This window comes from Mesocricetus auratus, unplaced genomic scaffold (assembly GCF_017639785.1).
Source record: "Mesocricetus auratus isolate SY011 unplaced genomic scaffold, BCM_Maur_2.0 Super-Scaffold_100038, whole genome shotgun sequence".
In the NCBI taxonomy this organism is placed as follows: Eukaryota; Metazoa; Chordata; class Mammalia; order Rodentia; family Cricetidae; genus Mesocricetus; species Mesocricetus auratus.
In genome coordinates, this window is record NW_024429216.1 from 10,288,977 (window position 1) to 10,305,035 (window position 16,059).

General features: G+C 57.5%; 1 protein-coding gene across 1 annotated transcript in view; it reads right to left on the reverse strand.

Annotated features, from left to right (window-relative positions):
- Nucleotides 1-9,352: 9,352 nt before the first annotated feature.
- The window catches only part of Smg9 (SMG9 nonsense mediated mRNA decay factor), a 19,040-nt gene continuing 12,333 nt past the window's right edge, over nucleotides 9,353-16,059 (reverse strand). Inside the window, 7 exon segments of the mRNA XM_040734623.1 lie at nucleotides 9,353-9,776; nucleotides 10,579-10,723; nucleotides 10,901-11,029; nucleotides 11,142-11,249; nucleotides 11,444-11,550; nucleotides 14,620-14,705; nucleotides 14,976-15,071. Coding sequence (XP_040590557.1) covers nucleotides 9,698-9,776; nucleotides 10,579-10,723; nucleotides 10,901-11,029; nucleotides 11,142-11,249; nucleotides 11,444-11,550; nucleotides 14,620-14,705; nucleotides 14,976-15,071 — 750 coding nt within the window. The 3' untranslated portion in view covers nucleotides 9,353-9,697.

The following is a 16,059-nucleotide window of genomic DNA, read 5'->3' on the forward strand; positions in this document are numbered from 1 at the left end:
GGATATTGCTTTCCCCCAGGGGACTAAATATTGAGCTTCATGCTAGACAAATTCTCTACCACTAAGCCACACCCCAGCTCCTCACTGGGGGATTCTAGGCAGGGGCTCAACCACTGAGCCACGCCCCCAATCCCTCACTGGGGGATTCTAGGCAGGGGCTCTACCACTGAGCCACACCCCAGCGGGGATTCTAGGCAGGGGGGCTCTACAGCCAACCTACATCCCCATCTAGAGTCCTGTAAGCTTTTGGATCTACCCAAAATACCTAGGCAAATCAACTTGAAGATTTTAGAGGGTTCCTTTCGGCTCACAGCTGCGAAGGCTTCTGCCCACGGTGCTTGGCTTAGTAGCTGCAGACCTGTGGTGACACAGACTTCTCGGCTCATGGCACCCAGGAAGCAGACACTATCATAGACTGACGCACGGGCGTGCACACGCACGCACACCACAGAGGAAGAGGCCAGGTATACGATACCAAATCACACATCCCCACGTCCTCCAGCCAGGCTCTAAGAGCTATGGTGCCCACTCCTACCCCTACACCATTATTGTGAATCCATTAGTGGAGCAATCCACAGATGCCTTCAGCCCCTTCATGACCCAGTCACATCCTAAAAGCTTTCCCTAGAGACGTGGCCTCGGAAACCCGCCTTGCCATGGAACTATATCTCAAAGGAATGATCTCGCTCTTCCGTTCCTTCTGCCCCCACGTGAGTGATGAGATAACGGGTGTGCACGCTCACACCTGGCTTGCCGGATGCTGGGGGTGGAGGCGAGGCTTCCCGGATGCTGGGTGAGCATCCTACCGGCTGAGTTGCACCCTAGCTCCCGCCTCTGGACGCCACACTGAGGACTCATGCCTTCCACACAGGGGTCTTTTCGGTGTGCTTATGATCCAAGACGCAGCAGCGTGGCTGAGTGTGGTCGCTGGGATTGGGCCGGAAGACTGGGGAGCTGAGGGCATGTCTGCTGTCAGGTGGGGAGGGTGACGGGGATGTATTCGCTAACACGTGACTGTGACTGGTATGTATCGTAGGAGGGGTGAGACTGCTGGCCTTAATTGTCCTGTGAGACAATAAGTCTCCTAGGCACTTATTTTTTTTTTCCCCTAGGCACTTATTAGGGTCTTTCTCTGTGTGTGGTTCTCGGTGGTGGTTCTATGGATGCTGGTATGCAAAAGTGATTTATACTCTGGCCTGGACTCCCTAGTAAGGGTCACAAGTGTTCAGCCTGCCAGAGAGCCAGGTATAGTGACTCCCAGCCCTCGGGAGGCAGAAGCAGCGGATCTCTGTGAGTTCGAGGCCAGCCTGGTCTACAGAGTGAGTTCCAGGACAGCCAGGTTATACAGAGTGTAGCCTGTCTCAGAAAGTCGTAAGAGTTGCTGGAAGAGCAGAACCCTCACTGAGGCCTGGGGCTTGTGGGGAAGCGGACTTGCAAATTGCTGCCCAGCCTGCCTGGCTTCGAACGGCCTGGAAATATCTGAAAGACCTGCATTTCTGAGCTGCGGAGGCAGGGGCATGATAAGAACTTGGCAGTGTGAGACGAAAAGTCAAATTTGTGGTTTCTGAGAGACAGAGGGGCAGGGGCAGGCGGATGGATGAGATCAGCTGCCCCAGAATGGTGGTTCCGGGAGGGACTCTGGGTCCTGAGTGGGCTGGCAAGCTGGCAGCGGAAACAGGCTGACCTCCTTTTGGAGAGTCACCTGCAGGAGAGGCAGCCAAGGGAGAGGTCTCCAGGCTCCACCTCCTGTACCGAGCAGAGGGAGCCTGGGCTGAGATTCAGCCTGGCAGTTACATCCTGGGAAATCTTCCAAGCTTCCTGAAGATCCCGAGAAGGTTCTGGAGACTGCACGAAGCAGGCGGCAGACAAGGATGTGGGAAAAGGGAGCTGGGCTCACCCAAGTGGGGCCATCTGCTCCCCGAGGATCCCCAGAACTGAGGACAGCTCTAACCTTGGGTGACCTGGCCTTAGCCAAAACCGCCCTTACCTTGGGAGATAATGGGGTGCAGACTCTGTTTCGTAAAAGGACTCTGTCTCCCTTCTTGATTTGTGTGTGTGTGTCTCCGTGTGTGTCTGTGTATGTATGTGTGTGTGTGTCCGTGTGTGTCTGTGTATATGTATGTGTGTGTCTGTGTGTGTGTCCGTGTGTCTGTGTCCGTGTGTCTGTGTATGTGTCAGTGTATGTGTATGAATTTGTATGTGTGTGTCTGCGTATGTGTGCCTCTGTGTGTGTGTGTCTGTGTCTGTTTTTGTGTATGTGTGTCTGTGTGTGTGTATGTGTGTCTGTGCATGTGTGTGTGTGTGCATGCACACGTGCATGTCACAGAGGCACATGGAGGTCACAGGACAACTTGATGAGTTAATTCCTCCCATTTTTACGTCGGTTCTGGGGACTGAACTCAGGGCACCAGGCTTGTGTGCAGGTATTTTTATCCAGAATGCCCCTTTCCCAGGAGACCCCTCTCTCTTGTTTCGTCTCTATCAGAATTACTTAGGGGCTGCAGGGGTGGAAAACACCGGGACCTGGCTGTGTATGGTGCGCATGCCTGTAATCACAGCAGTTGGGAGGTGGAGGCAGGAGGATCAGGAGTTCAAGGTCATCCTCAACTATGCCCAGAATCTGAGTGGGGGCTGTACTAGGGGTTGCACTTGCTTTACATTCTTGAGGCCCTGGGTTTAATCTCCAGAACTAGAAAGAAACCCTTGGGGACAACCCAGATGGCTCAAAAAATGCCTAAAGAGAAAACAAAGAAACCCATTCCCTAAAATAAAAGCCCCAAGCTGGGCGTTGGTGGCGCACGCCTTTAATCCCAGCACTCGGGAGGCAGAGGCAGGAGGATCTCTGTGAGTTCGAGGCCAGCCTGGTCTACAAGAGCTAGTTCCAGGACAGCCTCCAAAGCCACAGAGAAACCCTGTCTCGAAAAACCAAAAAAAAAAAAAAAAAGCCCCAGCTCAGGGCTGGAGAGACCTCTCCGTGGTTAAGAGCACCGGCTGCTCTTGCAGAGGACCTGGCTTCAATTTCCGGCACCCACATGGTGGCTCACAACCACCTGTAACTCCAGTTCCAGGGGCTGCAGCGCCCTCTACTGGCCTCCGTGGGAATCGGATGTGACCAACCCACAGATACACATGAAGACGCTCACACGTATTAAAAAAAGCACGGCTCTTCAGCAGGTCCCTTCCAAGTCGCTGCTCTAAACTAGCCCACAGCCCTGTACCCTATGGATGGCGGGCGTCCTGGCTCCCTGTGGGGCTGCGATGGAAGCCGGTCTCCCCACAGGTCCAAGGTGGAGAGGGCCATAGCAGCTTCTCCTGTATCTTCCACTCCGTCAGTCAGTGTGTCCACACTTCCTGTCTCTGCCCACATGCCTCCCTTCTCCACTCCACTCCTTTTCTTAGAGTTCAAACCTTGATCCCTGCGTGCAGCTCTAACCCCAGATGCCTGCTTTGCTGGGTCAGGCTCAAGCCTCGTTCCCCACAGGGCCACAGAAGAGGGGGGGGAGAGAGAGAGAGACAGAGAGAGAGAGAGAGAGGAGAGAGAGAGAGAGGGAGAGGGAGAGAGGGAGGGAGGGAGAGAGAGCAGGGGAGGAGAGGGGATAGGGAAGAGGGGAGAGAGGGAAGAGAGAGAGGAGAGACAGAGAGAGAGAGAGAGGAGAGACACACAGAGACACACAGAGAGATAGACAGACAGAAAGAGAGACAGAGAGATGGAGAAAGAGAGTGCGTGTGCATGCATGCGTGTTGCTCAGACTTTTCTGTGGCTTTCCTGCCTGCCTGTCATTCCAGGCCCTTCCTCTGCCCAAACCTCACACACGGTAGGCACCCGTCTCCCTGAGACAGCACAGCCGAGGCTCCAGGGAACTTCCTCCACTAACCGAGTAAGAGAGCAGCCCCTCCTCGCTATCCGGCCCCCTGTAGGAAAGGAGGAGCCAAGACCGCAAGGAACGGGCGGGGTTGTAGCCCCGTTGGAGGCTTCTAAGGGCGAAGCCGTCGGTTCAAATTCTAACACCAGAAAGAAAGCTGAGGTTGAGGGCCGGGGTGGCGTTGCGTAGTGTTTGCTTGGTACCCACAAAGTTCGGAGCTCCACCCATCCCAGCACCCCATGAACCGAATGGTGGTGTGTGCCTGCAACCCCAACACTCGGCCGGCGGAGGCCAGGCGGACTCACAACCACGATGGAGCAAAGGCCCTGTAATCCCAGCGGTGACGAGGTGGGAGCCGGAGGTAGGCGAGCCCCTGCGGGTTTGAGGGCCAGCGGCCTGGACGGCATGGCGAAGCTCCTGGCCAATGGGGAGCCCCGTCTCAAACAGGTGATGAAGATCCCCGAGGACCAGTCCCCGAGGTTGTCGTCCCCACACCAGCGCTGTGCGCCTGCGCGCCGACGTACCCACAGGAACACACGGGCGCACTGAGGACGTGACCTGTGGGGCTGCACATGGTCGCGCCATGACAGAGTGTCTACGCCGGCTGTCCCTGGCCACCGCACTCCCCTGGACAGCAAGGCCGGAGGCAGGATGGCGCTTTCTGATTGGTCACCGCGAGCAGACTCAGGTACTCAGAAGGCAGGGCTCCGCCTTCAGGCCCTGTAAAGCCATCCAGGGACTCCAAGCTGAGAAACACCAGATACTGGACCGGATCCTTGCTCTGAAGCAGACAAAGGTCGGTTTTTTTTTTGGGGGGGGGGTTAGATTTCTAGACAGGGTTTCTCTGTGTAGCTTTGGAGGCTGTCCTGGAACTCATGCTGTAGACCAGCCTGGCCTCGAACTCACAGAGATCCGCCTGCCTCTGCCTCCCGAGTGCTGGGATTAAAGGCGTGCGCACCAATGTCCGCAGGCCGAAGGTCTTAAGGAAATGACTTTTAACTTCCTAGACCGCAGTTTCCTGCTCTCTGAGATGGTGACACAAGGAGCACATGGCTGGACGTTGTGGTGACGTCAGCCTCTGACACCAGCTCAGGGGAGGCGGAAGCAGGACTTCAGGCTCCACTCCGAACTCCCTGTATGCTAGCTGGTGGCTTTTCCTCCTCTCACAGCCAGAGTGAGGAGGCAGAGAATCTCATTTCCCAGTTGTATGAGGCAGAACTACCAGCGAACACTCGTTAATAAAGCAGTTTTTGTCAATCGTATTGTTCTGTTGGTAAAGTACTGTGGGCATCCTCACTTTAGCTTTTTTATTATTATTTTTGAGAAGAGAAAGTAAACCTAGTTCCTCTCAAATGGTAAGTGCTCTACCACTGGGCCACGCCTCCACCCCCTCACTGGGGGATTCTAGGCAGGGGCTCTAAAGACAAACTGTCATTTCCCGCTGTCTTTTTTTATTTTCTATTCTGAGACAGCGTCTCACTAACTACCCCAAGTTCATTCTGTGACCCAGGCAGGCCTTGAACTTGCAGTCTTCTTCCTTGGTCTCTCTAGCAGCTAGAATTACAGGTCTGGGCATCAAGCTCACTCTTCTGATTTCTTTCAGTTTGGAAGCGGTGGGGGGGGCAGACACATGTGAGGCTACGGCTTTCTTACGTTCCTCTAGCATTATCCCCTGGGCACTGGGTAAATCCTTGAAATGGAACCCGTTTGTGATATGGTCATGTGACTGCTCTACTGTGGCCAGCCGCTGTGGCACGTGTTAGGCTTGGGTCACTGTGTCTCAAAGCACCACGGGGCTGGGCACGGTGACAAAGTTACACCTGGGCTTCAAACAGCTTACGGCAGACCTAGAGGCGGAAGCCACGCAGCAAGCAATGTCGAGTTGTCATCGACATTGAACACCTACGACAGCCCTGCAGCGGGATCTAGAGAAGGGCTCGTCCGTGGTGACGCACTGCCGTGCCCCGTGTTGGAGGTCCAGGGTTCTGAAGGCTGAGAACGTGGCCTCTGGCAGCCCTCAGACTGGCTAGTTCATATCGCTGCGGGGCCGTCAGGGCTGTGGCGGGGGCCGTCAGGGCAGGTCACCTGGCAACAGTGGCTGTCCAGCTGTGCACCACACTTCACTTGTTAGAATCAGGTGTGCTGAGTTTCTTCTTTAGTATTTACTTATCGATGTGTGTGTATGTGTGCATGCCCGCCAGTGTGCAGGAGTCTGTTCTCTCCTACTACAGGGTCTGGGGGGTTGAACTCAGGTTGTCAGCAGGCATTTACGAATTTTCTTAGCTCCTCCCTGTCCCCTGCTTTTTAAGCCTGACTCTGTAGCCCAGGCTGACTTAGAACTCATGGCGATCCTCCTGCCTCGGCCTCCCAGGTACAGGAAGTACACCACGATGCCTTCCAGGGCAACTGCTTCTACGTCGTCTAAGACAAACACAGGTTTCCCTGCCTCCGGAAGCCTGGCAGCCTCTCAGATCTGGGATGGGCGATGGGGGATGTCCTTCTGTAAATATGTTTCTCTTATTGGCTGATGAGTAAAACACTGTTTGGCCAATAGCCAGGCAGGAAGGATAGGCGGGGCTACGAGAGGGAGGAGGAGGAGAGGGAGGGAGGCTGCTGGGACACCATGCAGCAGAGGAAGGACTAACAGGACCGGACCCTTCTCCGGTAAGATAAAACCACATGGAAATCTTAGATTAATAGAAATGGGCTAATAATTAAGATGGAGCTAGCCAATAAGAAGCCCTAGCCAGCAGCTTTATAATTAATATGTCTCTGTGTGCTCATTTGGGGCTGAGGGGTGGTGGGAGACCTGGCGGACAGAAACCTCCATCTTCAGATGGCATTGGCAGGCGTGGGCTGGGTGAAATACTTCCACCTTCCAGCGGCATTCAGAGTGCACACAAAGGCTATTCAAGGTCGCATCGTGTGACTGAAGGAGCGCTCACAGCTACCGTTTTCCAACGGCTGGCTCATGTGGCCAGGAACCAGGGCAGAGCCCTGCCCCTGTTAATTTGGAAAGTCAGGGCTCTGTGGAGTCTGCATTCTCAGCTCAGATCCACCAGTCAAAAGCCTTCATAGAAGGGAAAGCAGACCACAGGCAGTTGGTAGGGCTGGGGTCTGAACAGAGGCTGCCTGGCTTTGGGGCTGACATCCGTAAGCCACACGCTGGGCTCCGTCATGGAGGCGTAAGCGTAAGCCAGGCAGCAGTGGTGATCAGGAGGGAAGTGTGTGGAAATTCCTGCAGTGGACACCAAGGCTTCCCTGCTGGCTGTGGTTAAATCTGCCTTCTACTGACTGAGAGCAATGAGTTGCAGGGGCCTGGGTTGCGTTCCTGGTGGCCACGTTGGCCCATATCACCACCTCCTCAGAGCTCCCACAGCTCATCTGCAAGGCAACTCCATGACCCTGAGTCCCACGCTGGGCAGAGGGGGTGCTCAGGTGCTCAGGCTGCTGGATATACTTGCCTGCTGTGAAGTCCTCGCAACTCAGCTGGCCCCACCGCAAACTCAAGACATGGTGGGTGAAAGCCACTCACCGGTGTCACTGCTGTCGCTGCCCTGAGCGTCTAGGACACCTTCCGCACCATCCTCAGATGCTCAGACTGTGTCTGGCACGGGGCTGACCCAGCTTTGGCCAGTCCCTGCATGGCCGTCTGTCCCAGGCTGGTTAGTGTTTAGGATTGGGTCTCAGGCCTGGCTGTTGGCCAGTTTCTCTTGACCTACTCAGGGGCAAGCTCCCAGCCAGAGGCTGCCCTCCCGCAGGCTGGGTGAGCAGAGATGGGCCTGGTCACGGATCCGTGAGACAGCCACGGCTGGCCTGGCATTTGTGACTGTGCTGCCTCTTTGGAGCGGGGGCTACACATGTGGGTCATCTTGTCTGGCTTGAGATACTTGTCTTGACAGGGAAGGGCTGTGTTGCTGTAGGTGGAGAGGGCGGCAGGGTTTCCGCAGCTGGGGCATGGCATACGGATTCGGAAGCCCCGTGTGAGGGTGCAGCCCCGAACGCCACCTGCAGTACGGATCCCAGTGTCCGTGTATGCCCTGACTCTCGGTGCTCCAGATGTCAAAGCGAGAACATGGTGAGTTCTCCAGAGCAAAATTCTGGATTTCCCTGAGTCTTCCAGCAGAAGCATGATCAACTGTGCTGACAATACAGAGGGCAAAATTCTGTATATTGGGGGCTGGAGAGATGGCTCAGTGGTTAAGAGCACTGGCTGCTCTTTCAGAGGACCTGGGCTCAATTCTCAGTACCCACATGGTGGCTCACAACTGTCTGTAACTCCAGTTCTAGGGGGTCCAACAGCCTTACACAGACATACATGCAGGAAAAACACCAATGAACAAAAAAACAAATTAAAAAATATTCTGTGTATCATGTCTGTGAAGGGAACCAAGAGATGGCTGAACAAACTTCCTGCTGTTGGTGTGGGTTCCATGATGGCCAGTTAAGAAAGGCAAAGCAGGGGACTGGAGAAGAGACGGCTCAGTGGTTAGAGCACGGCTGCTCTTCCAGAGGACCTGCGTTCAATTCCCGGCACCCACATAGTGTTAGCTCACAACCACCTGTAACGAGATCTGGTGCCCTCTTCTGGTTTACAAGGATACGTACCGACAACACTGTATACATACTAAACAAACACATTGTAAAAAGGCCCAGCTGCAGCGGTAACTCCACAACAAAAGTCAGATCAAAGAGGACATAGGGAGTTCCTTTGCTCTGAAGACAAATAGCAAAGGTGAGGCGAGGCTTCTGCTGTCACAGGTCCAGATGCAAAGGCGTGTGCAGACTTGTGGCCCAGGGCCGCATCCAGTGCAGACGACACGCACAATTCTCCAGTGTGTTTGTAAGATATTAAAAGGTGTTTGCTCAAAACACACAACCAACCAACCCAGAGGGGAGTCTGGGAACTGAGAGCCACAGTGTACCTGGGGTCTGGACCTGAAGCCGTGAGCTCTGCTGTCTGTGAGTAGAGGGTGTGTACCCTGCTTGGGGTCTGAAGGCCTGGTGGGACCTCAGCTCTCACCCAGTCAGGGGGGCCATAAGGCCGGGTAAGGACAAACACGGCTTGTTACACGACGGTCCCATTACTCCTTTTTTTTTCTATTGATTGATTTTTTTCAGACAGGGTTTCTCTGTGTAGCCCTGGCTGTCCTGGAACTCTCTCTGTAGACCAGGCTGGCCTCGAACCCACAGAGATCCATCCACCCAGGCTGCGATCAAAGCCGTGCGCCACCACGCCTGCCTGCGTTTGTTTATTTGTTTGTTTACTTTGATACAGGCTCTCAGGTAGCCAGGCTGCTCTCAAACTGCTCAAACAGCTGTGACTGGCCTTGAACGCTTGACCCTCCTGTTTCCATCTCCAGATGGGATTACAGGCCAGGCCACCACACCTAGTAATTCTACAGACAGACACTGTGTTGCCAGTGACAAGATCAGCTGCCCTGTTCCTGGCGTGGGCGATGGGCAGGGAAAGAATAACCCAGAGCAGGTTCCTATGACCATGTTTATTTCAACCAAAGATGCTCCCCACAAAGAGCTCTCCGTCCCCATCCCCAGGGAAGGTTTCCTGGGGACCCGCTCTGCCACCTCCTGCTGTTTCTGTGGGCGCCTGGGAAGGGATGCTCATCTCAGGCTGGGGTGGGATCTCTTGGTCACCCCGGAGCAGGTCCCCATTTGAAAGAGGGACTGGCCTCAGACACCTCGCGTCTCTTCTGGGCGGGAAGCCATGATCCCTGATCCCTCGGCCAGGCCTCTGTCGCATGGCTCTCCCCGTGCTGGGGAAGGCTGTGTGCCCTTCCTGTCCACAGGACAGGTCCCTGTGCCCCGCCTCAGCCTCAGGCCAGGAGGCGGCTGTACTCGGCCAGGGCTGAGGACTTCTTCACCCCGTCCCAGATCCGGGCGGCGTAGTGGAACCTGTGGACAGGGGCTGCAGTCAGGGTTGGAAACAGCCCAGTAAGTTCCCACATACAAAGGAGCCTGGAGAGGTGGCGCCACCCTGACCCAGTGGCCCTCTTCCCGGGAGGCCGAGGGGCTGGGCTTGGATGAAGGTCCAAGTCTCCACTCAGGGCGGGACCTTGTGGGGAAAGGTGTCTCCACATTCCAACAGCAGCTGCCCAGCCCGGGTCCTCCCCTCCCCTCAGGCCCTGGTTTAGCGGGTGACAGGAACCTGAGCTCTGCCCTAAGCGTTCAGTGAGAGGCGCTCTCAACTCCTCAGTGACTGCAGACGCTGAGGCCCCACGACTCCCATTCACCTCCCTCCCAGACGGCAGGCTGGAGGCACAGAGGGCGACAGGGAGAGATCCCTCGGGACCAAGCACAGCTCCTGTGGGGCTGGGCTCTGGAGACCTTGATCAGATCTCCACAGCTACCTGGGGTCAGTGGCCCTTCTCCGGCTACTAGAAGTGTGTGACTTTGCTATCTGACATTTCCTTGAGCCTAAATTTCCGTCTTTGAGATAGGGTCTCCCTTTGTAGACCAGGCTGGTCTAGAACTCACTATGCAGCTGAAGTTGGCTTTGAACTCACAATGATCCTCCTGCCTCAGTCTCACGTGCTGGGACTCCAGGCATGGGCTCTTTTCCAGAAAAAACCAACCTGAGGCCCGTGGGCTAGTCACACAAAACTCTGCCCTGCTGGCCCTGGGGTCCCTTCCCCTGCAAGGGTGCCCTCCAGGCTGCACTCAGCGGGCTCCTCAAATGCCCCCAAACAAGTCTTACCAGTTCTTCTCGGTGAGGATGGTGTGTGACAGCTGGGGCCGAGCCATGGACATCACCTGGCTGCGGAGCTTGCTAACCAATGACTGGAAGCTGGGGTGACCTCGGTACCCGGGCAGCAGGGAGAAGAGGGGGCTGGAGCCAGGCCCTGCGTGGGGTGGGAGCTTCAGGGTTCTGCCCCAGTACAGCCCCTCCCTGTCCCCCCCATGCTAAGACGTGATCCCCAGAAAGGCCCCAGCCCCGGCGGCAGGCCAGAGCGTTCCCCCAGCCCCGGGGCAGGCCAGAACGTTCCCCCAGCCCCAGGCTGGCTGTCGAGGGTCTGTACCTGGGCGAGGTGGGGTCTCACTCTCTGCCTCACTGTCCATGAAGGGTACCAGGAACAGGTTGACCTCAGAGTCCAGAAAGTCGGGGGGCAGCCCCGGGAAGATGTTGCACTGCAGCATGGACAGCGTCCCTGGGGGACAGACACTTCAGCCTGCAGCCTGGGCTGTGGTCTGTGGGGGGGGGGACCGGGAGCCAGAGGGCTCCTCTGGGGGTCTCTGCCTGGGAGGAGCTGGGATGCTCACCCTTGTAGCGCAGGTGGGAGTGTGCCATGAGCTGGTCAATCATCAGGTGCATCTGTCGTAACTTCCGGGGACAGAAGTCCTCCCTGCGTGCCTTGTTCTGCAGGAAGACTGGGTGCGAGGTGCAGCTGTGAGGCAGACAAGCTTGGCCTAGCCCTGTGAGCCTGAGCTAGACCCAGGCTTGGCCCCCAGGGTTAGACTGAGAACGTGGGGACCCAAGAGGGAGCCCCAGAGACTCCCCTCTCCCAGTCACTAAAGTGCTCCCCAAGTCCTCTTGCCTGGCCACCCCTCTGGCCCCTACTCACCAAGGTGTGGGTAGTACTCGGTGCCCTCGTCCGAGCCCGCAGAACTGCTGGACTCGTGGCTGGGGGACGGGGTGGATGGTTTCACCATCTCTGCCGTTTGCAGGAACCTACAGGTTTGGAGCGAGGGGCTGATGGCCATGCGTGTGCCCCCCGAGATTCCCACACCCTGGAGAGGATGCCCCCCGAGATTCCCACACCCTGGAGAGGATGCCCCCGAGATTCCCACACCCTGGAGAGGATGCCCCCCGAGATTCCCACACCCTGGAGAGGATGCCCCCCGAGATTCCCACACCCTGGAGAGGATGCCCCCCGAGATTCCCACACCCTGGAGAGGATGCCTCCCGAGATTCCCACACCCTGGAGAGGATGCCCCCCTTCCCACACCCTGGAGAGGGTGCCCCCCTTCCCACACCCTGGAGAGGATGCCCCCGAGACGCTGATGAGAGCCACGGCCACGTTCCTCATAAAACTCTAGAGTTACGACAGCAGCTCGTGGCACTACCCGGGTCAACTGCGCGTGTCTGACTTCTCTCATATATATATATATATATATTTGGGTTTTATCAGCAAGTGTCTGTAGTTCCAGCCACTTGGGGTTTAACTGAGTCCACCCCCCCTCAAAAATAAACAAAAAACCCATAACTCGACAAATCAACAATAAAACCAACCAACACCACACCCAAACAGTTTCTGGGCAGTTTTAGGTTCACAGGAAGTAGGGTGCCCATGCCCCTCTGTGCACAGCCTCCCCAGGGACCTGGCAGACAGAGCATGGTCGTCAGTCTCCTAGTCCACCCTGTACACGGCCCTCAGTCTCGGTGCTGAGTCTCTAGAGTCTGGAGACAGGACGGGGCAAGACGTCCTCAGCATTGTGGGGTGGGGGTCACGGTGCTGGAAGTCCCCTGTGCCGTGTTGGTTCACACACCCCTCGTCCCGTCCCCCCCCGCCCTGCCAACGCCATCCCTGTCCGGTTCCCAGGCTTTGCCTGCTCTAGGCTGTCACATGGCTGGAACCGCACCCTCGGCAGCCTTCCCACACCGGCTTCTTAACAATATGCATTTAAGGCTCCCGTTCCTCTCGAGGCTCGACAGCTCGTTCTCCCAGCTGAATAACTCCCCATTGTCTGGACGGGCCCACTTCTCCGTCCATTCACCCACTCAGAGGCATGTCGGCTGCCTGCGAGCGGCCATTATGAACAGAGGAGCTATAAATATCTGCGCAGGTCTTTATGTGGATGTTTTCACTTTGTGCTGTTTTTCTAACACATTTTCCAAGTGTGGAGCAGTAAATAAAACAAACCCGCTATCTAATGGGGAAATGAGACCCGTTAAGTACACGGGCATCTCTCCTACACGTTTACCCATGGTTCCCTGGGCCCACCTGCAGACCCAGGCTTACAACGAGGCTCTGCCCAGGGTCCCAGAGGGCCCAACCCCCACAGGAGCTGCCTGCTCACACCTCGGCCCAGACCTGCACGGGCTCCTTCGTTTACTTGTATGAACGAATCCCGTGGAGGTGGGGGCGTTCCGGAAGTACATCCTCAGGTGTGGCCACACCCGCCTGCTTCCTCGAAAGACTTGTATTGTTGGGGAGACCCACACTCAGCCCCGTCTCTAGAGTCAGCTCCCGCTGACCAAGTCTTCCTCTGTTCCTGCTACTGTGCCTGCCTTTCAGGGTACAGTACTCCACGCTGGGTACTGTGCCACTCGGGGTACAGTACTCCACCCTGGGTACTGTGCCACTCGGGGTATAGTACTCCACGCTGGGTACTGTGCCGCTCGGGGTACAGTACTCCACCCTGGGTACTGTGCCACTCGGGGTATAGTACTCCACCCTGGGTACTGTGCCGCTCGGGTGCTGAGCTTTGAGTCCCTTGACTCAGTCTGCACAGTGAGGACTGTGGAGTACACACACCCTCACACTGGGGACACACCCTCACACTGGGACACGCCCTCACACTGGGGACACACACACCCTCACACTGGGGACACGCCCTCACACTGGGGACACACACACCCTCACACTGGGGACACACCCTCACACTGGGACACGCCCTCACACTGGGGACACACACACCCTCACACTGGGGACACACACACCCTCACACTGGGGACACACCCTCACACTGGGACACGCCCTCACACTGGGGACACACACACCCTCACACTGGGACACGCCCTCACACTGGGGCACACACAGCCTCACACTGGGGACACGCCCTCACACTGGGGACACACACAGCCTCACACTGGGGACACGCCCTCACACTGGGGACACACCCTCACACTGCTGGGCTCCCAACCTTGGAGACACCTACTTTTGGGGACCCCGTCGCTCCCCTGCTCTGCCCGGACCCACCACTTTTCTGCTGCTGCCCAAGGGACCAGAGGACAGTACGCACGCCAGCCGGAACAGGAAAGTCCAAGGGCTGAACAAGCCCGCCCCAGTCCCGCGGCACCGGCCAGTGTCAGACTCCGCGGGTAGGGCTGGGCACCTGTACCAAGGGAGGTCATGGGACCTGCGGTGTCCCTTCAGAGGGGCAAAGCCATGGCGGGCCTCACGCCACGAAGGCATCAGAGATCTGCAAGAGGGATGGCCAGCCAGATGCCCGGGTGTCCTTCCTAGTGGGGTGGGGCCCTATCAGGCAGCACAGGAAGGGCTGCGTCCCCCAGGCCGAGTGAGGTGAGGGCTGTGGGGGGTCCGTGCTTTGCGGGGTGTTGCACAGACCTAGCCACCTTCGTGAGTCCAGCTGTCCCCGCTGGCTAAGGGCCACCACGGCCGGGGCTGTTGACTACTGACTTCCCTCACGGGTGGGAGGGTTATGAGGCCTAACCGCACCTGTGTCAGGGAGAGGGCACAGCAGGCCGGGAGGGACTAGGGAGGGAGTCGTCCTCCCTCAGTGTGCAGACCTTCCCAAGGGGCGGCTTCAAGGCCCTGCTGTAGCCACTGCCCTGGAAGCAGTCTAGGAAGCCACAGGTTCCCCTGCGTGGACCGGGGAAGGTTTGTCACGGGGCCTCAGGAGGAGAGGAGACAGGCACTGCCTCGACCCCGCCGTGCACAAGCCATTGGGGACGTGGGACTCGTGGGAATGACTGAATCAGCCGTAGCCCGGGCTGCCGCGTGGGCCGGGAAGGCCCTGGCCGAGGCTGTCCGCCGTCCACCCGTCTGGCGCTCACCTGTACAGACTGAGGTCCGTGAACCAGTCCTGCACGACGATCACCACGTGGCAGACCGTGAAGAGGAAGGCAGCTATCTGCAGCGACTGTGGCGGGGCGGGGGGGGTGGGGGGTGGGGGGCACTTAAGTCTTCTGCCCAGGACCCAGCGCAGGGGCAGCAGGAAGGGCTCCGTACATTGGTCACTTCCTGTGTGACCTGTCCTTACAGGCCAGCCCTACACCCCACCTCACAGAGGGGCATGGACTGAGGGCGAGGGGGTGGGGAGTGACGACCTCTGCCCTGCTCCCCGTCCCGACCTCCCCCCACCATGCCGCCATGCCCCCACCCCCCGCCCCTCCTCACCCCCCCCACTCGCCTGCATTTCCACATAGGTGTGAGGGAGGTTGTACTCCGGAGGCAATTTGCGGTCGTTATTGATGAGGTGGTCCAAGATGGATGGGCTCAGGATGGGCTGCAAGAAGTGAACGGGGGTGGGGGGGTGAGGGCGGGTGCAGACCCAGCCCCCCCAGGCCTCTCTGAGCCCAGCCTTGCTGTTCCCAAGTGCTCATGAATTTCACACAGCTTCAATGAGCCCGGTCCTCTTTCCGGTGCTGGCTGCTTCACGTGCTTGCAAAGCGCTGCTGAAATGATGACTTAGGCCACAGAATGGTGGGGGCGCTACTTGGTGCGGATTTACAGATCACATCAGTGTACGTAAAAAAACGCGGTGGTCAGTGAGCAACTGGACTTTCCTTAAGTCACGGTGACTGAACACCTCATGAAGTCACCGCCGCTCAGCAGCGTGTGAGCTGTTCTGGAGGGCGCTCGCTCTCAGCCTGGCCTCGCTTTGCCGAGCTTTCTCCTCTCCCTGCAGCCCAAAGTCGGGCCTGCTTGGGTTCAGGTCCCTGCTTTCCTGGAACCTGTCCAGACAGCAGGTTTCCTGCTCTGTGCCTGGAGAGCAGAACCTCCCCAAGGGGGAGAACCAACGCTGGGCAGGCCCAGTGCCCAAAGGGCTCCAGACAGGTGGGGGCTGGACACAGGCAGCCGCGGTTCACACCACAGTGGGGGTGGCGTGGGCAGCTGGGCACCAAGGCTGGAAATGTCCAAGAGCTTGTCCTTCAGAAGGGAGGCACTGGCCAGGCCAACAGGCGAAAGCGTAGAGACTGTTCTAGAAGCCGCAATGCTGAGTTCAGAGACTCCAGCTCAGGTCTACCTGTGTCGGCGCTACAGCAATACCTGGCTGTCTAAACCCCCGGGGAACCAGGCAGACAGGCTGCGTGACTCCCCCTTTCTGAAACTCGGGGGGTGAGGAAGGCAGCCAGAAGGCAGGGTACAGTGCCCGGTGCCAGACTGAGGCACCTGGAGGAGGAGGAGCTGAGGACGGCTGCCCGGATGTCCACGGCAAGAACCTGGTCCCGGGTTGGCCAAGCACTTTGCCTGGACCATTCCACAGACCCCTC